Below are 23853 nucleotides of genomic sequence, written 5' to 3'. Positions count from 1 at the left end.
GCTGTGCCCAGATTCCGGAATGATCATCCTAATAGGGCAGTCGAATTGGTAGAATTTCAGAATTTCAAACTTGCAACAAATGGTTTTATCTTCAACATGCTTACATAAGTCTCTCCTCGTTGCTTATATATGACATATCTAATTTAATGTTGTTACTAATTTGAGATATTTCACATTCTTCATTCATTACTTCTAATGTAGTTTATTGTTATACTGTATGTAGATTGAATTTATCAATACTTTGTTTTAAGACCAGTAAGAAAAGTTGTTTTTACATATTAATTGTTAAGGTTAAGATTATTATTATTATTATTATTATTATTATTATTATTATTATTATTATTAATTGCTAAGCTACAACCCTAGTTGGAAAAGCAGGATGCTATAAGCCCAGGGGCCCCAACAGGGAAAACAGACCAGTGAGGAAAGGAAAGAAGGAAAAATAAAATATCTTAAGGACAATAACAACATTAAAAAAATATATCCCATATATACTATAAATCCTTTAACAAAACAAGAGGAAGAAAAATTAGATAGAATAATGTGCCCGAGTGTACTCTCAAGCTAGAGAACTCCAACCCATGACAGTGGAAGACCATGGTACAGAGGCTATGGCACTATCCAAGACTAGAGAACAGTGGTTTGATTTTGGAATGTCCTTCTCCTAGAAGAGCTGCTTACCATGCTAAAGAGTCTCTTCTGCCTTGAAACACTACAATGAATTGTAAATTTAGTTAAAGGTGTCATTGTATTTTAGAACAAGAATTACTGATAATTATAAGAATGTCGAGGTTTCCAGACGTGCATATTGCGTGATGTAGTTTGGTCCTGAACTTTCGAAAAAAACGGGTCCCAGGAGATAAGAGGATGAGCGATGAGTTAGCGAGGTACAGGCTGCATTATTGCAAGAGCCCGTGTCTGGCTGCAACGGCCAGGCAATCAACAAGCAAGCAGGAGTTAGAGAGGAAACATTCTTTGAAACACCTTCTGTGAGTCAACATTCATATTGCACTTACCACGCTACTAATTTTTAGAAGAAAATAAAGATACCTTGGAAGGTCGTATATCACTAGATGCTATGTTCTTGATTATCATGTTTTACATTTGAAACTGCGTTCTAGAATATTTAACCCAAGGTCTATAGAATACAGAATATAGGTACTCTATAGACCTTGATTTAACCTATCGTTGACCGTCAGGAATTTGTCGTTTTCTGTCGTCATCCGAGTCTCATATAACAGAGACTTATAAATCTCAGGTCTGTATTTTCTTTTTACAAAAATTTTATAAACTGTTATCAATAGGTGATCTGTGAGAATTTTATGAATCTTTTAAGATATTGTAAACAACATTAGCCTTAAACATAGTTATTGTTATGTTTGCTGCTATTATTTTCTTTCGTTGCTATTATTATTATTATTATTATTATTATTATTATTATTATTATTATTATTATTATTATTATTATTATTAATTGCTAAGCTACAACTCTAGTTGGAAGACCAGGATGCTATAAGCCCAGGCGCTCCAACAGGGAAAATAGCTCAGTGAGGAAAGGAAACAAGGAAAAATAAAATATTTTAAGAACAGTATTAAAATGAATATTTCCTACATAGACTATAAAAACTTTAACAAAACAAGAGGAAGAGAAATAGAATTGAATAGTGCGGCCGAGTGTATCCTTAAGCAAGAAAACTCTAACCCAAGACAGTCAAAGACCATGGTACAGAGGCTATGGCACTATCTAAGAATAAAGAACAATGGTTTGATTTTACAGTGTCCTTCTTCTAGAGGAGCTACTGTTTTGCTATTTTCTATTCGGAAGTAATTGATAAGGGAATAATTTGATTGATATACCTGAAGCTGATGAAGACCTTGATGTGCCCATGAATGAATTCAGTATGTTTGAAGTAGAAGCTATCCTCAAAAAACTAAAGAGATGGGAAGCCCCTGGATACGATGGAATAACTGCCGTGATGATACTGGCCGAAAATGAAGTGACTCCTAGAATACTTAAAAGATTATTTTGTAGAATGTAGCATGAAGAGGCAAAACCTGATGAGTGGGAGTTAGGCGTGTTGGTGAAAATAGCTAAAAAGGGAGATCTGACTGATTGCAATAATTACAGAGGCATAACACTTACGTCAGTTGTTATGAAAATATATAGTATGCTTATTCTTAAGAGACTGGAGAGAAAGATTGATGAAAAGCTGAGAGATGAACAAGCAGGATTTAGAAAAGGTAGAAGTTTCACTGATCAAATTTTCATTTTGAGACATGTTTAACAGCAATGTGTAGAATATAGAAATCCCCTTTTGATAGCATTTGTGGACTATGAAAAAGCCTTTGATAGTGTGCACCGGCCAATTTTGTGGAGAATCCTACGTTATTGTGGAATTCCTCTTAAATATGTTAATTTGACTAAGTCTATTCATGAGCATAACAAGTGCAAATTTAGTGTTAACGGAGTCTTATCAAGTGAGTTCCCAGTGAACACCTATGTTGTTCATTCTCATCATGGTCCTTGTAATGTTTAGAACAGTCAGAGATGGTGGAGAAGGATTGGAATGGATTGGTGATAGGAATTTAGCAGACCTAGATTAGGCTGATGATGCTGTCCTTTTTAGCAGAACACCATAGGGTTTGCAATGCTTGCTTATCAGAATGCATGAAATATCACACGAGGTGGGGCTGAAGATAAAGGGAAGAAAGACAGAGATGATGAGAACGGAGTATGCAATGGAAGATGAAATATTATTGGAAGGGGAAAAGATTAATGAGGTAGAATCATTTAAGTATTTAGGAACAATGATCTCCAATACAGGGGCTTTAGAATTAGAGTTTAGTGAAAGATTGAAAAAAGCAAATCAGACAATGGCTAGGCTAAGTAAAATTTGGAAATCAAATCGCCTAAAACTACATATAAGAATCAGACTATATATCAGTTTAGTGAGATCGGTGTTACTCTATGGGTATGAGTCATGGTATGACAATGAAACAAATATCCAATAGATTTAGTAGATTTGAGAACAAAGCCCTCAGAAGGATATTGGGAGTTGAATGGCAGTACAGGATCAGAAATGAAACTATGAGAGAGATTACTCGAGTACCATATGTGGATGAGATCATGATGAGGGGTAGATGGAAATGGTTTGGGCATGCTCTTCGCACTCCCCAAGAGAGATTAGTTCACCAAACGTTTAACTGGGCTCCACAAGGCACTAGAAGAATTGGAAGACCGAGGCCTACATGACTTAGGGCTATAAAGCGCGAAGTAGATGATGAATGGAGAAGTACTGAATTAAAAGCTCAAGACAGAGATGACTGGCGAAATCTTACCGATGTCCTTTGCGTCAATAGGCGTAGGAGGAGATAATGATGATGACGTTTTGGTATAGCTAACCGTAACATTTTATTTCCTTATTTATTTTCCCCACCGTGCTATTTTCCCCTGTTCCTGTTGGAATCGTTGGGCTCATAGTATCTTACCTTTCCAGTTAGGGCTATAACTTAGCTACTTTTAGTAATAATAATGATATTAATAATACACTGTGTAATATGTGGTAGAAAGTAGCCCTTAAAGTAAAGTAAGCAAAGTAAAGAAGATCTGGGGAAGATCCCACTGCTCACCTCATACTACTGTCAGACAGTATATATATATATATATATATATATATATATATATATATATATATATATATATATATATATATATGTATATATATATATATATATATATATATATATACATATATATATATATATATATATATATATATATATATATATATATATATATATATATATATATATATATATATATATATATATATATGGCAGGTATTTGATTTATCTTCTATGCATAGTCAGTCAAAATAAATAGATTATTATTTGGGTCATGTATGTCATATAGATTGTATAGGCTACATTTTATAGAGACTTGTTATTGTCATTTATGGAGAGAGATTATGTAATGAAAACAACAATACATGCTATAGATTTCACAAATCAAGAAAAACATATTGGTAATAGTCATTTGTATTTAGGAGTTAAAGTGCTACTGTCCATTAATAGTCCTGAGATTTGCGTGAGTTTTCTTATCGTATAAGGCAGTTTTTACAAACTGCATGCTTGCAAATAATGAAGTGGTATGATTTTCAGAAAGCAGTACTCTCACAGCTTCATTATATAACACCCAAAAATGCTCTTTCGTCTGATTTCAGAAAGGAGGTGCCTACCATACTACCACTAATTTCTGAACTACCTTGCATAGCCCATAGGGATCATAGTGATCTACTCCAAAAAATTGACAGCCACTGGAGGAAATTACCACTTGTTAAAGGCTCATTGAATATAGAGAATAAGGAGGTTGACAAATTTTGGGCGCAGTTGCATAAAAGTGAAGAGGACTTTAAAGAACTCTCAAATTTTGCATTAGCTTTGCTAGGTCTACCACATTCCAATGCTGAATGCGAGAAAGTATTCAGTAAAGTGAATATATTAAAAACAAAACAAAGAAACAGGCTGAATACTTCAACCATAAATGCAGCTATTTTAACAACTGAATGCATAAAAGACGAGGGAGACTGCAATCATTTTGATCCTACAAGTGACATGATAGCTCGTATTAGGAATGGTAAAATTTTGTATAAAAATGTGCAAGATGATGAGTAATAGTACTATGCTATTTAATTCTATATTATTTTATTTTGTCCATTATAATATGAATTAGACCAGTCTATCTAAAGGAAATTAGTTATTCTATTATGTCATATTGTAAGTTTAATAAATAGTCAAATGTATCTAATAGTATTATTTATCATTTCTCTCTTATTATACATATTTACTACTACTACTACTACTACCACTACTACTACTACTACTACTACTACTACTACTACTACTACTACTACTACTTAACTTGGGAAAAAAAAACTCATGGCAACACTGTACTGTCTACAGATCCCCAATTTCCCAAAGAAGATCTGAAGAAGAATCTACATAACAATCCCTACCGCTCTACATTTCCCACACTAGTGTAACTTTGTGGATTCTATTTAGACTTCATTAATTCAGGTATTATAATTATAATTTATTGTTGTGCTTTCTTAATGCGTTTTTCTTTTAGCACAAAGTTTGTGAAAAGAAGAGTCATCTTAGATTTGTCTTACCTTAGTCTAGGTCATTGTACCCATATTTCGTCATTCATAATCGGCAAGGCCATAATTAAGTATAATTATAGATGCAGTAAGGGAAAGATTTTCCATGGACAAAATATGCGTACCGGAAAATAATGTTTAGAGAAAAACAAATATGTTTTCCCCAGTATATTTTCCCCCACCCCAAACACCCGTTTCCCAACTGGGTGACTCCCATTATCGGCGAATATATTAGGGTATATCTCATTAATTGTTTATTAGCTTAAAAAAAAATGTCATTTTCGAAGATAACGGGAGTTTTCCCTTAGGCCTTACAATATTTTTTATTAAAAATATTGGGATGTGTGTAGGATGGCGGCCACCTGCATGTATGATAGCGGCCGCCTTATTTTCAACTTTATCGGAAACTTGTATAGAATATTAACTGTTCAGAATGTTATAAATATCCAGGGTAAGTACTTACTATACCGATATACAAAGATTTTGAAAACCATCTAATTCGACGTGAAATTTATAAGTCGAACGAGCTCTGTACCTTGCCACGCAGTTTCTCGCTCCCATAGTTCCTAGAATTCCCTATAGATGACGTTCTGATCGAATCAACAGCGCCATAGCGGCGGAATTCTGAATTATTAATCGGCCGCGGCAATTTGAAACGACCCAATGGGACCCCACTTGACCTGGGGATTAACTAGGATTAACTTTTTCACCCAATCATAACTCATTTTTTCTAAAAATTCAAATACGGAAACGGGAGCACCCATCGAGGGTCGGAAATGCTCATTCTTTACCAACGCGGCGCGATGGCAACTAACCAGTGTGTAGATACTTGTGAATCTTTTTTCAATTCAGTCAATCCTAGTATGTTGAGGATTATGAACTTTACAACAAGTGCTGAGTTTACAAAATATTTATATAAAATGGGACTTTTAGGCGACTTTTCCGGCATTTGTGCAAAATGTCATATCGGTGAAATGCGCTACAAGTATGATGGAAAATCGGCGAATAGTGGAAAAGCTAAGTTTTTTTGGCGTTGTTCATATAGTTATTGCCGAAAGAAGATCGCCCCTAACCACGGTAGCTTTTTTTCACGATCAAAGCTACCGTACGAAGATGTGTTTGTTATATTAGCAAGTTTTATTTATGGTTTTTCTCAGAACCAGATTCTCCCTATGTACAAAAAGTTTGCCTCTCACACACTAGTTGATTGGTACAACTTCTGTCGCGAAGAAGTTGTCTCTCGGCAGAAAGCCAATACCAGTTGAAAACTCGGACTTCAGTGACTTTGAATAAGTAGGGGGCCGTTGTAGAGGTTACGAATAAACCCGCAAGCTGAACAGGAAATAATGTAAGTACAACCCTCTCCGTTTCTGGTTTGTGTGATCGCGGCCACATGTATGCATGATGTCGGCCGATTAAGAATAGGCAAGTGTAAGGGGGGTCGCAGGGGGGCGGTAGCCCCCCCGTTTAGGTGTTTAAGAATAATTATACGGCTATGTACGGGGGGTCGCAGGGGGGCGTCAGCCCCCCCGTTAAGGAGAGACACGTGTTGTAGGTAAGGTTAGGTGGGCCCATTCAAGTTAGGCAGTGTTCTATTCTAGAGTTTTGGCAGAACATTCTGTTGTAGAACAACGGCCACGTCTTACGAAGGGTTAGAAAACGGGAAGAAATTCCCGTTTTCTATGTCCGCGGGAGGACCTGGCCGCTGATCTACAAAGGCTCCAAAATATTTCACTGACCAAAACTATAAAACCCGTAATTATGCGTACAGTAACCTATAGCGATACCTTTAACCGATACATGTACCATCTACCGTATGTATAAGCATAGGCGGGGTGTATGTAGGATAGTGGCCACCTGCATGTATGAATACGGCAGTGTAAGGGGGGTCGACGCCCCCCCCCCTGTTAGGTAAGTAGGTAAGGACAAGGCTTGAAGGTTAGGTTAGGGGGAAAAGTTAAGGTTAGTTGATGTCCATTTTTAATCCACAAGGGAGGAACTGGCCGCTGACATACAAAGGCTCCTAAATGTCAATTTCCAAGGTAACGGGAGTTTTTCTATGGGAAAAACAGTATTTTTTATTAAAAATATTTCACTGACTGGAACTATAATAAAACCCCTGATTATGAGTACAGTATCCTATAGCGATAACTTTACCGGTACATGTAGCATTTACCATACGTATAGGCATAGGCTATAACAACCTAGATATTGAACGGGCTGCGTCTGTTTTGCCAGTATCTAGGTTAACCTATGCAAGGCAAGCCTCTTATATCGACAGCAGTGGTCATCCCCACTGCAAGGGCCTCGTCCTAGCCATGTTATCTAAAGAAGCTCTTGCCTGAAAATTATACAGAATTCTGCCTTTAGGTAAAAAAGAGATGGTACAATGACTTATTTTCTTTAAGGCGTAGTCACTTCTGCATTATCTTTCTCTCTAGTTTACACAGAACTTTGTTTTATTGTATGTGTGTAATGTAAGGGAATCAGGAAAGATCAGTATGAAAACACTATACTTCTAAAGTTTACTATAATAATCTAACGATACAAAATTCTTACAAAACCTGGGTTGTGTGTAGTTAGTTGGGAGGGCCCGGCAGACATATTAGGGTATATCTCACAATTTATTTGCCATGTAAATAGAGGTTATTTTCAAAGAAAACTAGGGCTTTCTTAAAAGAAATTTTTTCTTATTAGAAAATGTTGTCCCAACCAGAACTATAATAATACCGTAAACTGTAAACTTTAATACTTGTCAAATCGACTTTCTCTGGCAAATTTTGCGAGCCTTTGTTTAACGATGGAGAGGATATCCCACGTGCATAGAACACAGCATAAGATAAACTTCCCCACCTAACCTAACATACAAGCTGTGTCCTTACCTACTTACCTAACGTGGGCGGTGGCCCACGTTAGCGATAGGGTTGAGAATAAGGGATTTGTGGGACATGGCTGTCATGATACATACACCTTAAATTTTATGCTATCCTGATTATTTTTGTCCTATGAAATCTTCCTCACTGGGAGGGCGACCACTCCCTGCACACATCAGAAGGGGGAGTCTAAAATATGGCGGTGCCCTCTGTATGTTAGTCACGAATAACGAGGATCAATCATAACCTTACTCTTAAGGTTCCACAGTGTTGATCTGGCCGTCCTGGGCATGTCTGCATTTTACAAAGTTCCTTCACACTCATACTACAATGAGAAAAAGAGAATATTAGGAAAAAAATTCACCAAAGTTCACAAAACTTCTGGGTGGTTAAGAGCATTGGAAACATGTCTTTTTAACATGACGGCTATTATCAGAATGGAGGCTCCGAACGTGGACCGCCAGTGAATACTGGGTGGCGTTTGCCAGAACCTCGATACTGTAATTCTTCAGTGACCGTTACCAGCTTTAGCCAGAATCTTGCCTTACTAAAGGACTTACTGTAGATTTGCATAGCTAAATACATATAGCTTTTATAATTTTTTATATTATGAAGCTAGTTTTGTGATTTACAATACTGTATACCGGTATTATGATTATTGTTATCTTGCCAGAAGTGGTTTGACAATTTTTTGGAAGATGGTGGTTTCTGAGTGCATCTCTTGGGTATGCCTTCTCACCAGGATATAACTATTCCCTCTCTCCCTACCTGAGCATGACAGGAAATATATTTATATATATATATATATATATATATATATATATATATATATATATATATATATACATATATATATATATATATATATATATATATATATATATATATATATATATATATATATATAATATATATATATATATATATATATATATATAATATATATATATATATATATATATATATATATATATATATATATATATATATATATATATATATATATATATATATATATATATAGCCAGACATATTACTCTTCATAGTATTATATAGGAGAGAATTAGGAAGAGAGTGCTATAGTAAATTTTTACCGGCATTTCAATTACTGACCCACTCCGTTCTAACCAACTACAAAGGCTCCAAATATCTTGCTCTTGGGGATATATAGCTTGCCCACTATAACTCAATGGGACAAATTTTTCATCAGATATTTGCTGTGTCTACTAAGAGGCATACATTTCAAACACCCTCAATAACAGTATCCCATTGGGGTTAACAGAATTATTGAAATACAGGGGTGTATCCCAACCTAACCTAAGAAACAGGGTTCTTACTCATTGCGGAGGCATATATCTCATTGCGCCCTCGATGTTCCCAAATTGACATTCAGTGCTATGCTGCTTTTTACAAAATAGATAAAGTACAGAGATTTTGTAAGATGCAGCTTCAGGTAGTTGGTTCCAAATGGTCTTTTATGTCCTTATAGCAGTAGAGATCCTGGCTTCATGGGGTTCTTCGACAGTGAACCTATTTGCTACTTCCCTAGACCACAATCTTCCAGTGCACTGCTCTCCAGCTCCAGACGTAGAAGCAGGAGTTTAGGGCGCATTTCAGCACCCATGGGATGGCCTCGATGCTTATGTTTTTCTGCCATTTTGCCTGATAATGAGCGTCTTAACTGAGTATGAGCAACGCCCAACCTCAACATGACTCTCTTAGCTCCAAAGTGGCCGCTGTTGGAATGGTACCCAGATCTTCTACTAATGCTGGTACAGTTACCTTCTCTCCCCGACCTGTTGTGCCAACCTCAAACCCGAATCTTCTATAGTACAGAGGGATCCCTTCGGCTTCATACATGAAGATTATCTAGCATCTCTTATCAAAGAGAGACTTTTTTGCAATAGACTGTGAAGGAGATGTCAGGATACCTCCACAAGTCCTCAACAACAGATACAGGCCAAATGGGCCTCCTCCTGTGTTGGTGTCGGGGGAGGGGTGTTGACCCTCTCGGAGCCTCTATACCATTGATAGGGTAGGTAGGATGAAGAAGAAAATATCAAAGAAAAGGACGTCATTCTGGCTGAGTGAAGTGATTACATGGATGCTCTCGCCCTCTGCTCTTTCTTCCTCTGGGGGAACACAGATAAAAGCTCATAATGTCAGAGATATAAAGGCCTCCTTGGTTTTTAAAGAAATCTCTCTGATGCAGGTATTTCATTGATCATTACCTACAGGATGTGACCCACAGGTCCATGGATACTTTCTCCTTAGGGCCTATTTTAGCTGCATAGCAGGGGGTATAGCTACTTTGGCCTCTCTCACAGACCATTAACTTCAGATCAAGGCGAAGTGTTATGTGTTAGACTGGGATGGAAGTAAAAATGACTGGCATTCTTTGCCTCTCAATCTTTCCCTCTCTTGTGGCACAACATCTAGAACCTCACCAGCTGGGCTCGATCTGATCATTAGGTAAGCCCCAATCAGTGTGTGGCTGTTGTGTACTCAGATATAGAGGAGTATTTTATCCACACTTCTTTCGAGGGGGAGTGTGATGTAGCCAAACAAACCCATAATCTTAAAAGGTCTTCAGATGTTATTCAGATCCTTCACATAATTTTACTAGGTGTACAACATAGAGATTCTCGGCTGAAAAACAACATCTTAAGCCAGGACTATAAACTCTCTTGGTACTATCAAACCGCTGTTACACGTGATGGATGGAACCTTAACTCTTTCAGCATCATGCATGCACAAGTTTCAAATTCCTGGTTCAAGTTTCCAGCCAGTTGGAACTGGAACTTCCATCCACCTAAGGATTAGTTTCCTTCATAAAGGATGATGGTTTGTATTTGTGTTTGATCAAAAGCCAACAAACCTGAGAAAACATCTGACACTGGAAATGCAGAAATTATACTAATATACAGTAATTTATTTAGAGAGAAGTAAACAATTAAGAGAAAAGACATAAAAAATAATGGCGAACTACCAATTAACTGATGAATAATGAAATAAGATAGAATAATATTAGAAAATAGTGTTTCTATAAACAAGCAGAGAAATTTTGCACACACCTTTTTAGAGAACATCAGACTTATGAAAGGAAATGAGTTGTGTGATTGATGAATATTGCAGTTCCAGTTACTGTAAATGTGGGTATGTGAAAAACAAAGTTGAAAATGCCTTGCTGGATTTGTGTTCAGTATTGAATTGTATCCTTTGTTACTATATTTACTTTTGGTAAGTGTGACCAATTGAATTTGTCATGAATTTATTTTGTCTAGTACTCAACTAACACTTAAAATAAAGGGGATATTGGTATCTGCCAATGCTGGAGCTCAGTTATCCTAACTACTGGGGACCCATTACATAAAAAGCAAAGTTGTTCCGTAACCGAAATACAAAACACGCTATTTACTTAGGGTTTACTTTCGGCGTAGTTGAAATGACGAGCCATTAGATTTTAAGGAGGGTTAAACTACCCCCGCGCTAGTTAGCACGGGGGTAGGGGAGGGGTAGGTAGCTATCCCTCCCCCCCCCTCCCCCCCACACACCGGTGAACTGCCTCACTTCACTTTTGGCTCGGGCGATGTACAGACGTTTTTGTCCCGTCCTCGCATATTTGACAGACTTAATCTGTTTTTCTTTTTCTTTCAGTGTGTGTTTGTGTTTGAAGTTGGCCTCTACCTTTTCTTCCCATCATGCGGAAATGCCCTGGACTTCCCGACCGCCACTGTGGAACATTCATGTCGGCAGTCGAGACAGACCCTCACACCATTTGCCCGCAGTGTCGAGGTCAACGGTGTGAAAGTGATAATGTTTGTATGGAATGTCGGGAGTGGCCCACCTCCCAGTGGGAGAGGTTTGCCCGGCGGCGTAAGAAGAGTTCTAAGCGAGACCGTTCTCCCTCAGGGACTGCCCTGGGGAAGGAGGCTCCAAGGACTCTTCTTCTGTTGCCCAAACCTCCTCCGAAGCTCCCACTCGTTCGGTCTCTCGTGAGAGGCCGCCGAGTGGTAGCGCAGGTCCTTTTGTTTCCCAATCTCGGGGTTCAGGTGAGGGTGTGGCCTCCCATAGCGAGGCAGCTCCCCCTTCCCCTCCGGGGGAGGATTTATTGATTTTGTGGATTATGACCAGACTGTTTCTAACAATGATCTTTTCCAGCTTTGGGCTTCCTTGGGGCTTAAGGGCTTGCCCTCCAAGGAAGCCCTGTTTGATCTAATCCAGTTGGGGGCAGCTGTCCAACAGTCGCCGGTAATACCAGAGGTAGACCCTCTGGCTATTATCGACATTGTTGTGGCAGAGGCGTCCGACGGGTCGGGTCAAACCCCAGCTGCTACTGTTGCGGATGTTGCTGAAGGCTCAGGTTCCCCTTCCGAACATCCTTCGAGGGGGAAGCTGGGTCCAACGGTTTCTCCTGCGAGTGTTGCTCTCCCTCGGGGGAGTGCACTATCAGAGACTCCTCTTCGGAGGACCGACAACGGTGATACCCTGCCTCGAGGTCGCCTTCGCCGCAAGGCTCGGCCTCCTCTTCGTCGCCGAGGCCTTCCTTCTCCTTACAAGGGAGTTAAGAGGCGCCTTCTCTTCGGGTCTTCATCCTCGTCGTCCCCTGCAAAGGACTCTTCTCATCGGGAGCAGACCGTGGCAGTAACATCACTGGACCTCTCCGCAGATCGTTCGCGAACTCCTGTGCCTGCCAGATCTTCCTTGCCTACGCAAGCAACGGTCCCTTCGGGGCAGAAGGGCTTATCCCACAATGTGGGTAAGTCTCTTCCGCGCCAGGTTTCACCTGTGCGCCCTTCAGTAGCGCGCAAGCGCCACCGCTCTTCTGATCGCCAGCGCCCTCCTGCTCGTCAGCGCTCTCCTGTGCGCCAGCGCTCTCCTGCTGAAGAGTCTCCTGACTCTCCTCGCCAGCGCTCTCCTGATCGCCAGCGCTCTCCTGATCGCCAGCGCTCTCCTGCTCGCCAGCGCTCTCCTGCTGAAGAGTCTCCTGACTCTCCTCGCCAGCGCTCTCCTGATCGCCAGCGCTCTCCTGCTTGCCAGCGCTCTCCTGCTCGCCAGCGTTCACCTGCTCGCCAGCGCTCTCCTGCTCGCCAGCGCCCTCCGGCGGATGAGTCGCCAGACTCTTCTCGCTAGCGCTCTCCTGATCGCCAACGCGCCCCTGATCGTCAGCGCTCTCCTGATCGTCAGCGCTCTCCTGCTCTCCAGCGCTCTCCAGCGCTCGCCTGCGCGCACGCACCCTTCGGTCCCTGCTGTGCGCCCTGCGCGTCAACCGTCTCCTGAGCGCCGTCAACCTCCTGCTCGTGAGCGCACTACTACGCGCCCAGTTCCTGATGCGCGCCCATGTTCGCCCACGCGCCCAGTTCCTGATGCGCGCCCATGTTCGCCCACGCGCCCACGATCTTCGGATCTGGGCGCAGGCAAGGACATTGTTCCGTTGCCTCGCCAGCATTCCCCTGCGCGTCGACCGCCGCCTGCGCGCACTTCTAAAGTGCATGCACGCCCGCCTAGTCTCCACCGTTCGCCTACGCGCCATCATTCCTCTGATCGCCAGCGATCACCCAGGCACTCGCGCTCACCTGTGCATTCACGCACACTTTCGCCTGCGCATTCACGCACACTTTCGCCTGCGCATTCACGCACACTTTCGCCTGCGCCCCCCCTCGCCAACTCGCCAGCACGCCCGCGCCCTCTTCTCCGCGCGCCAACGGTCGCCCGCGCGCGACCCCTAACGCGATTCCCGCCGGGTTTCGCAGAGCGCCCAACCTTGCGAGTTACCGGGGCCGTGTGCTTCCAGATCGTCCTCGCGATCGCCATCTCGGAAGCGCCGAGCACGCGTCTAGGAGCAGGAAGACTCATCGGAGAGGTCCAGGCAACATTCTTCTTCCCTTTCTTCTTTTCAGGCAGGCCCTGTAGTTTCCACTCTTAAGGATCAGCCGATCTCCTTCCCTCCAGCGGGAATCGCCGACACTGCGTCAGTCAGCCGCCAGCCTTGGTTTGGTTCCCTGATGAAAGCGGTCGTGCAGGCTATGAAGCCTGCCCTCGCCGATTTGGGACTAAAACCAAAGGCTCCCTCGCCCTCGCTGAAGAGAAGGAGAGGAGTGGATTTCGCGGTGACTTCTCCCAGGGTTAAGCTGGCTCCCAAGAGGTCCGTCGGGAAGGCCCCTTCCCCTTTGCAGGCGTTTACTCCTTCTCCTGTGGACGAACCTTTCCTGTCCTCGGGAGAATCCAGTGAGGTGAGGCACACTCCCACGGCACCAATGGGAGGAACCCCACCTCAAGGAAGAGAAACGTCTCGCGTAGGAGGGACCTTCCAGACCTCTTTGCTGGAGTCCTGTATCCCTCCCAGGAGGGAGCCCAAGGACTCAAAGACGATACCCAAGTCATCGTCGAGGTGTCGTCCAGAGCCAACCTTTCCCCGGAGAACGTAGGTGTATCCCCCCATGAAGAGCCAATGGGGACAGGAGACTTAGCTGCCAGTCCACAAGGAGGAGAGCAGCGCGAGTCTAAGCACGTCTTCTGGTAGGTCCTTAATCTAATGAGGCAACTCAATAGTTTTAAGGACCCCGAGACTGCCCCTCGCGAAGGCAAGGATACGGTCCTGGACCAGGTTTACGGCATTCAGAAGCCCCCCAAGACCAGTGCAGCCCTGCCCTGGTCCCAGGGGGTGAAGAGTGCCAGGGACAAGGTCGAGGGCCAGCTTTCCGAGCTCGCCTCCTCCAGCCGCTCTTCTGCCGGGAACAAGCTCTTCCCACCTCCTCGCGTTCAGCAGAGGAGGTACTTCGAGATCATGGAGGAGTCTTGTTTAGCTCTTCCCCTCCACCACTCCGTGGAAGAGCTCACCAGAGGTCTCTCTTTAGAGAAACGCAATGCCCAGCAGGTGACATTCTCAGCGTCGGAGATCCTCAGCCAGGAGAAAGTCGCGAAGTGTGCCATGCAGGCCACTTCGTGGCTGGATGTCTGGCTAGGTTCTCTGGGCATCCTATTGCGCACTGAGGACTTGTCCAAGGAGAGCAATAGGAAGGCCCTGGAGACCTTCCTCCTCTCGGGCACGTGCTCCATCGAGTTTTTAGCTCACCAGGTCACTAACCTGTGGGCTAACTCGATTCTTAAGCGTCGTGATGCGGTGACTGAGAGGTTCCACCCGAAGGTCCCCGCTATGGATGTCAGCAAGCTCAGACATTCCTCCATCCTTGGAGGAAACCTGTGTGAGCCCAAGGATGTAGAACGGACAGCTGAGAGGTGGAGGAAGACGAGTCATGATTCACTCCTCCAGAAGGCCCTTACATCTCGGCCCTACAAACCTCCAGCTCCTCAACAACAACAGCAGCCTTGCAGGACACCGAAGAAGGCTCTGGCAGCTAAGACCAAGGTGTCTAAACCGCAGCCCTTTCCTGTCAAAGACAAGAAGGGCGGAAAGTCCTCCAGGGGAGGCAGAAATCCTAGAAGGAGCGGCCGAGGCCGCAAATTACTAGGAGTGGCAATCCCCCTGCGTGTCCACCTGTGGGGGGATGCTTGCAAAGTTGCGTGCTCAGGTGGCAGCAACACGGGGCTGATTCCTGGACGGTCTCTGTGATTGGACAAGGATATCGCGTCCCGTTCATTTCATCTCTACCTCCCCTGACAGCGAATCCAGTGTCGTTGAGCTCCTATGCCATGGGATCGGGAAAGGGTCTAGCCCTCCGGGCAGAAGTCGAGACCATGCTCAAGAAGGATGCTCTCCAGGAGGTCGTAGACGGCTCTCCAGGCTTCTTCAGTCGACTCTTTCTTGTAAAGAAGGCGTCTGGAGGCTGGAGACCCGTCATCGACCTCTCAGCCCTGAACAAGTTTGTCAAGCAAACTTCGTTCAGCATGGAGACAGCAGACACGGTCAGACTTGCAGTGAGACCGCAAGACTTCATGTGCACACTGGATCTGAAGGGCGCGTACAGTACTTCCAGATCCCAATCCATCCGTCTTCCAGGAAGTACCTAAGATTCAGCCTAGACAACAAGATCTACCAGTTCAAGGTGCTGTGTTTTGGTCTCTCCACAGCACCTCAGGTGTTCACCAGAGTGTTCACACTGATATCTTCGTGGGCGCACAGGAACGGCATCCGTCTCCTCCGTTATCTGGACGACTGGCTGATCCTGGCAGACTTGGAGTCGATCCTTCTTCGACACCGAGACAGGCTTCTGGGATTTTGCCAAGATCTAGGGATCATGGTAAATCTCGAGAAGTCCTCTCTGCTCCCAACACAACGACTGGTATATCTAGGCATGATATTAGACACCAATCTCCACAAAGCCTTTCCATCAGACGACAGGATAGCAAGGCTGAGGAGGGTTGCAAAGCCTTTCCTCAGTCGAGAAGACCTTCGAGCCCAATCTTGGTTACGTCTCTTAGGTCACCTAGCCTCCTTGGCCCGTCTAGTTCTCAACGGCCGCCTCAGGATGAGATCCCTGCAGTGGCGGCTCAAGTCCCGGTGGGATCAAGGCATCGATTCCCCAGACTCTCTGGTCTCAATAGGACCTGCGGAATGGACGGACCTGCGATGGTGGCTGACCGACGACAACCTTCGAAAGGGAGTGGATCTTCTCGTCCTTCCCCCGGATTTGATGCTGTTTTTGGACGCATCAAAAGAAGGGTGGGGGACCCACGTTCTGAACCAGAGGGCCTCAGGCCTATGGTCAGAATCAGAAAAGTACCTCCACATCAACCTGCTAGAGATGAAAGCCGTATTTCTGGCCCTTCAACAGTTCCAACAGACCCTGGCGGGCCACTCCGTGGTGGTGATGAGCGACAACACCACAGCAGTGGCTTATATCAGCAAGCAGGGAGGTGCCTTTTCACTACAGCTATCCCATCTTGTAGTAGAGATACTGAGATGGACCGAAGTCCACTCGATACGTCTATCAGCTCGCTTCATTCCTGGCAAAAGGAATGTGCTCACCGACAGTCTGAGTAGAGCTTCGCAGATAGTGAGTACCGAGTGGTCTTTGGATCCTCGGATAGCCAACAAAGTCCTGACTTTGTGGGGTTCCCCGACAGTGGACCTGTTCGCGACAGCCTTGAATTTCAAGCTGCCGCTGTACTGCTCCCCAGTCCCGGACCCCAAGGCACTCTGGCAAGATGCCTTTCAACAACGGTGGGACAACATCGACGTGTACGCCTTCCCACCGTTCTGTCTGATGAGAAGGGTGCTCAACAAGACCAGACTATCGGTCAACCTGTCGATGACCTTAATAGCTGCGCTATGGCATCATGCAGAGTGGTCCCCGGACCTTCTGCAGCTCCTGACGGAACCCCCGAGAGAGCTTCCCCCACGACACGAGCTACTCAGACAACCACATTGCAACATCTTCCACAAAGCCGTAGCATCGCTTCGGCTTCACGCCTGGAGACTATCCAGCGTCTCCTCACTGAGAGAGGCTTTTCGCAACAAGTTGTGGAAAGGATGTCTCGACACCTGCGAAAGTCATCCGCATCTGTCTACCAGGCGAAGTGGAGTCTTCTGTGGTTGGTGTCGTGGAAGGGGTATCTCTCCCCTCAATGCCTCTATTCTAGCAATAGCGGAGTTCCTCGTTTACTTGCGGGAGGAAATGCGCCTTTCGGTCTCGGCGGTGAAAGGCTATCGCTCAGCCTTAAGCCTTGCCTTCAGGCTGAAAGGAATAGACATTTCCTCCTCGCTGGAACTTTCCTTACTCATACGAAGCTACGAGCTTACCTGCCCTCAGTCGAAAGTGAGACCGCCTCCTTGGAACGTGGTTCGGGTCCTCAGGGCTCTGAAGAGACCTCCGTTCGAACCATTACGCCAGGCATCTGACCATCACCTGACTTGGAAGATGGTATTCCTGCTCGCTCTGGCTTCGGCCAAGCGAGTCAGTGAACTTCATGGTCTCTCATACAACATCGCCCATTCAAGGGGATGGGGGGAGGTAACGTTCAGGTTCATCCCTGAGTTTGTTGCCAAGACTCAGAACCCTGGAGTGCCGGACCCACGGTTCGACTCCTTCAGGGTTATGAGTCTCCGTTCCGTAACAGATGACCCAGATCATCTGCTACTTTGCCCAGTAAGAAGTCTGAGACGTTATCTGAAGAGAACAGCTGCAGTCCGTCCTCGCGTGCAAGCTCTGTTTGTGAGTACGGGAAGGACGAAGAGGAGGGTTACCAAGAATACCATCTCAGCCTGGATTCGACGGACTATTCATCATGCCTTGAATCCAGACCCTCCTCCGTCACTTCGCCCTAGGGCACATGATGTCAGGGGCATCGCCACGTCCCTGGCCTTCAAGAGAAACTTCTCTGTGACGCAGGTGCTACAAGCTGGGGTCTGGAAGCGTCAAACGACCTTCACAGCCCACTACCTGCAGGACGTGACCCACAGGAGCCTCGATACTTTTTCTATCGGCCCTATGGTGGCTGCACAACAGCTGGTCTAACCTCAGGCTCCTTAATGGACAAGTAGCAGAAGGTTGAGGGCACTGTTACCCGTTTTTAGTCTGCGTGAATGAAAGAGTATGTCTGGCCCTTACTTCTTTCTTCATCCTCCCCTCTCTTGGGGAATGCAGCATCCTGGGTCTCTGCATAGCTGACCTCAAACCTCTGCTGGTAAACCATGCTTCCTTGTGTTCTGAGTACAGTATTAAGTATAATACTGTTGCGTCCCCCCTACCCTGACGAGGTGGTATGGGGACGTCCTAGCCTAGAATTCCATATAAAGGACTTCAGGCCACTCACTCGGATTCTGAGTCCCCGGGTAAGCCAAAGCCAGTAAGGCGGGGGACTTTCCACCCTGCCTAAGGGTAAGTCACCCTATGTAAATAGCGTGGTTTGTATTTCGGTTACGGAACAAATGACAAATTCGGAGATAAATTGTATTTTTCCTAACCATACAAACTTTAGCTATTTACACATTTGCCCACCAGCCCTGTCCCCCAAGACAAGTCCTACCTCTAAGTGAAGTGAGGCAGCTCACCGGTGTGGGGGGAGGGGTAGCTACCTACCCCTCCCCTACCCCCGTGCTAACTAGCGCGGGGGTAGTTTAACCCTCGTTAAAATCTAATGGCTCGTCATTTCAGCTACGCCGAAAGTAAACCCTATGTAAATAGCTAAGGTTTGTATGGTTAGGAAAAATACAAATTATCTCCGAATTTGTCATATCTACTGGCAGATGTTGATTGTGCAGATAAGTATTAGAAAACTAATTTTATATTTAGGGGTAAATGCCAATTAACTGAGCATCTACAGAGGAAGCAATGGGAATGTCACGTGAGTATGAAAATAACAAATTTTACCAGTAGAATTCTGTTTTTGCCTGTTGACTGTGTCCCTAATTTAATCTTAATTATACAGTACCTTCATTTTTGTATTTTTCAGGATGACAGAAGTGCTTGGTCTTACACCACTTCCAGGAGTGGAATATCCATTAACTGTACCATATTGTGGTAACTGCACTATGCCAGTAGAAGTAAGTAAGGTTTTTGTTATTTAGTTTTAGTTTTCTGGCTGAGATGTTTGTTCAAGTGTATGTGTGCATAAAGCATTAAAAATTACAACTGTTCCCAAACTAACAAACCTTCCGTTATTTATGTGGATATTCTTTCAGCGTCAGTTGGAGGTAGCCATTAGACTTTAATTGCGAGGTGACAACACTGCCTAACCGCTTACCGGGTAGGCTGGTGGTGAATGGGGGTTGCCCATCCTCCTTTATATATACTACAGCAGTGAGAGACGCCACTTTTTCTTTTGTTTCAGTAGAGATCGGATATGTCCGCTCTCCTGACTATCATTGGAGCTTTTGATTTTTGCTCTCTCTTTATAGGTATGCGTGTTCTCCTTCTGCGATTGCCTTCACCATGCGAACTTGTCTAGGGAGAAAGGGTGCCATGCGCGGGACCCTCAGGTCGTCATTAGAGACCGACCTGCACTCTCTGTGTCCTACGTGGCGAGGGCATCATTGCGAGCAGGGTTTACTCCTCCGTAGGGCCATAACATCTCAGCCCTATGGTAGACCTTCCCAGTCTTCTCAGCCTCGGAAAGCACCTTCCTCTACTCACCAGTCAACTTCCAGCTCCTCGGAACCTTCCAAGGTGTCTAAGCGGCCCTTTCAGTCCAAGGAACAGAAAGGGTCCAAGTCCTTCAGAGGAGAGAAGGGAGGAAAGGGAGGTGGCCAAGGTGGTCTCTCTCAGTAGAAATGACATTCCTCATCACCTACCACCTGTGGGAGGATGCCTACAGCACCACTGGCAGAGGTGGCCGCTTTACAGGGCAGATCCCTGGACGATCGATGTAATCGCCCTAGGGTATCACGTCCCGTTCATTCAATCTCTCCCTCAGACTTGGGATCCAGTGCATCTAGACTTCTATGCGAAGGGATCTGCAAAAGAGCTAGCCCTCAGGGCTGAAGTCCAGACCATGCTGCAGAAGGGTGCTCTCCAAGAGGTAGTGGACAAGGGTCCAGGCTCTTACAGTTAAATTTTTCGGGTAAAAAAACTGAAGGCTGGAGACCAGTCATCGATCTCTCCCCTCTGAACAAGTTTGTCCAACAGACTCAGTTCAGAATGGAGACAATAGACACGGTCATCCAAGCGTACCAGTTGGATGACCGTGTCCAGGGGACTTCATGTGCGCACTGGATCTGAAGGTCGCATACTTCCAGATCCCAAAACATCCGTCTTCAAGGAGGTATCTAAGATTCATTCACGAGGGAAAGACATACCAGTTCAAGGTTCTATGCTTCGGTCTTGCGGCAGACACTCATGTATTTACCTGTGTTCGCCCTAGTGTCATCTTGGGCTCACAGGAACGGCATCCGTCTTCTCAAATATCTGGACGACTGGCTGATCCTAGCAAACTCGGAGACAACCTTTCTTCGCCACCGAGACATGCTTCTCGAGTTTTGTCAGGATTTGGGAGTCCTGATAAATCATGAGAAGTCATCATTGCAGCCCTCACAGAAACTTGTATACCTCGGAATGATCATAGACACCGTCCTAGAGAAAGTCTTCCCACCAGATGAAAGAGTACCCAGGCTGAAGGAAATGGCTGCACCCTTCCTAAGGAAAGAAGTTCTTCCAGCCTCTCGTTGGTTGAGTCTGTTAGGCTACCTAACCTCTCTTATCCGTCTTTTTCCAAATGGCCGCCTCAGGATAAGATCCCTGCAGTGGCAGTTGATGTCCTTATGGAACCAACACACTAACCCACCAGACACCCGAGTTCCCATAACTCAGGTTCAGGTGACGTATTTGAGTTGATGGATGGTAGACGAATACCTTCGGTGAGGCCAGAATCTTCTCGTTCCCCCTCCGGATTTGATGCTCTTCACAGATGCATCCAAAGAAGGGTGGGGGGCTTACCTGCTGCACCATATGATCTCCGGCCTTTGGTCAGAGTCAGAAAGGTACCAGCACTTCAATCTTCTAGAGATGAGAGCAGCCTACCTGGCTCTTCATCAGTTCCAACAATTGCTGGCAGGTCACTCTGTGGTGTTGATGAGCGACAACACCACAGTAGTGGCTTACATAAACAAACTGGGCGGTACCTTTTCGCAGCCTCTATGCCATCTTGCAGTAAAGATCCTCAGATGGTCAGAAGAACATTCGGTGGCTATATCAGCTCGATTCATTCCCGGCAAGAGGAATGTGCTAGCGGACAATTTGAGCAGAGCGACTCAGATAGTAGGCTCCAATGGTCTTTGAATCGTCAGATAGCCAACAAAGTCCTGACTTTGTGGGGTTCGCAACATCTCTGAACAGCAAGCTTCCGCTGTACTGTTCTCCATTCCCGGACCCTCTGGCTCTATGGCAAGATGCATTCCAACACCGGTGGGACAGCATCGACGTGTACGCCTTTCCCCCGTGTTGTCTGATGAGAAGACTGCTCAATAAAACAAGAGCATTCAAAGATGTAAGATGACCCTTGTAGGTCTGCTATGGCATCACGAAGAGTGCTTTCGAGACCTCTTGCAACTTCTAGTAGATCTACCGAGAGAACTCCCTCCACGATTAGATCTACTCAAACCTCCACACGCGAACATCTTCCACAAGATCGTGCAGTCGCTTCGACTTCACACGTGGAGGCTATCCAGCGTCTCCTCTCTCAGAAGGGCTTTTCTCGACAAGTTGTGGAACAAATGTCTGGACACTTACGTAGGTCCTTTGCCTTGGTCTACCATGCAAAATGGAGAGTCTTCTGTGGTTGGCATTGTGGAAGGAATATCTCTCCACTCAATGCCACTATTCCATTAATAGCAGAGTTTCTTGTATACCTTCGGGAGGAAAAGCTCCTTTCAGTATCGGCGATGAAAGGCTATTGCTCAGCCTTAAGCCTTGCCTTCAAGCTGAAAGGAGTGGACATTTCCTCTTCGTTGGAGCTTTCTGTGCTCATATGGAGTTTTGATATCACTTGCCCCCAGTCAGAGATCAGGCCTCCTCATTGGAACGGGGTTTGCGTCTTGAGATTGTTAAAAGGACCTCCTTATGAACCATTATGCCATGCGACTTACCGATATCTCACTTTGAAAACGGCATTCCTGTTCGCTTTAGCCTCGGCAAAGAGAGTCTGTAAACTTCATGGCCTCTCGCCCATTCAAGGGGATGGGGGAAAGTGACGCTCAGCTTCGACATTGAATCTATTGCTAAGCTCAAAATCCGGGGCTGCTGGACCATAGATTCGGGCCCTATCAGATTGCGAGTCTTCGTTCTGTAACCAACGACCCAGATCAGTTGTTACTTTGCCCAGTGAGGAGTTTGAGATACTATCTTAAGCGCACTGCAGCAACACGGCCCAGACTAAAATCTCTGTTTGTGAGATAGTCTAAAGAGGAGGATCACCAAGAACACAGTTTCCTCGCGATAGAAAAAGCCTTGGCTCCGGATCCTCCTCAGGCTTGTCAACCTAGAGTCCATGACGTCAGGGGAATCAGTACTTCTCTGGCGTTTAAACGCAACTTCTCTGTGTTGCAGGTTCTCCAAGCGGGTGTGTGGAAAAGACAAACCACATTCAAAGCCCATTACCTCAAAGACGTGACCCACAGGAGACTCGATACATTTACTACCAGTCCTGTGGTGGCGGCTCAACAAGTGGTTTAAGATACCTCAAGCTCCTTGATGGACAAGTAGCAGTTGGTGTAGGGCATTGGTTACCAGGGTTAAGATTGGGATGAATGAAATGAATGTCTCTGGCTTTCCTTCCTTCATCTTCCCCTCCTTTGGGGTACAGCACCATGGGTCCCCTGTAAGCTGGCTTCAACCTCTGCAGGTAATTATCACTTCCCTTGTGTAGCCTAGTATAAGTTATAAAATTGTTAAACTGTCTACGTCCCCATTCCTTTATGCGAGGAAGCAATGAAATACATTTTGTTGTTTTTCCTATACTGTATATATTCACAGACGTTCATAAAAATAACAACCTCTATTTTACTACATTGCACAGGCTGCTAGTAAACTCACTTTGTATATTTCAGCGAGGTATCAAAGTTTTCCCTAGACCACAGTTGTATACTGTACTGTACTAGGTAAAACCTGGTCTATGTCTTTGCCAGATCTAGGACTTCCACCCACCTAAGAGTGAGTCATCCACATAAATAACGAAGGTTTGTTAGTATGGGAACAAATGACAAATTCGGAGATAATCTGAATTTTCCCTAACTAATACAAACCCGGAGTTATTTATATAAATTGGCCCGCCATCACCTGTCCCCCAGAAGTCCTGCCTTTAATAAAAAATGACGTGTCTCACCGCTGTGAGAGTATATATAGAGGCGGCTGGGTACCCCCCAGCCTACCCACTAAGCAGCAGGGTTGCCACCTTGCAATTAAAGTCTAATGGCTACCTCCAACTGC

General features: G+C 44.9%; 1 protein-coding gene across 1 annotated transcript in view; it reads left to right on the top strand.

Annotated features, from left to right (window-relative positions):
• The first annotated feature begins 4934 nt into the window (after window positions 1–4934).
• Window positions 4935–23853, top strand: part of DENR (density-regulated protein) — a 36986-nt gene continuing 18067 nt past the window's right edge. The window contains exons 1-2 of the mRNA XM_068363262.1: window positions 4935–5076; window positions 19388–19478. Coding sequence (XP_068219363.1) covers window positions 19389–19478 — 90 coding nt within the window. The 5' untranslated portion in view covers window positions 4935–5076; window position 19388. The remainder of the gene's footprint in view (window positions 5077–19387; window positions 19479–23853) is intronic.

This window comes from Palaemon carinicauda, chromosome 39 (assembly GCF_036898095.1).
Source record: "Palaemon carinicauda isolate YSFRI2023 chromosome 39, ASM3689809v2, whole genome shotgun sequence".
NCBI classification, from domain to species: Eukaryota; Metazoa; Arthropoda; class Malacostraca; order Decapoda; family Palaemonidae; genus Palaemon; species Palaemon carinicauda.
The sequence above is the reverse complement of the archived record's forward strand: the minus strand, read 5'-3'. Positions and strand labels throughout refer to the sequence as shown.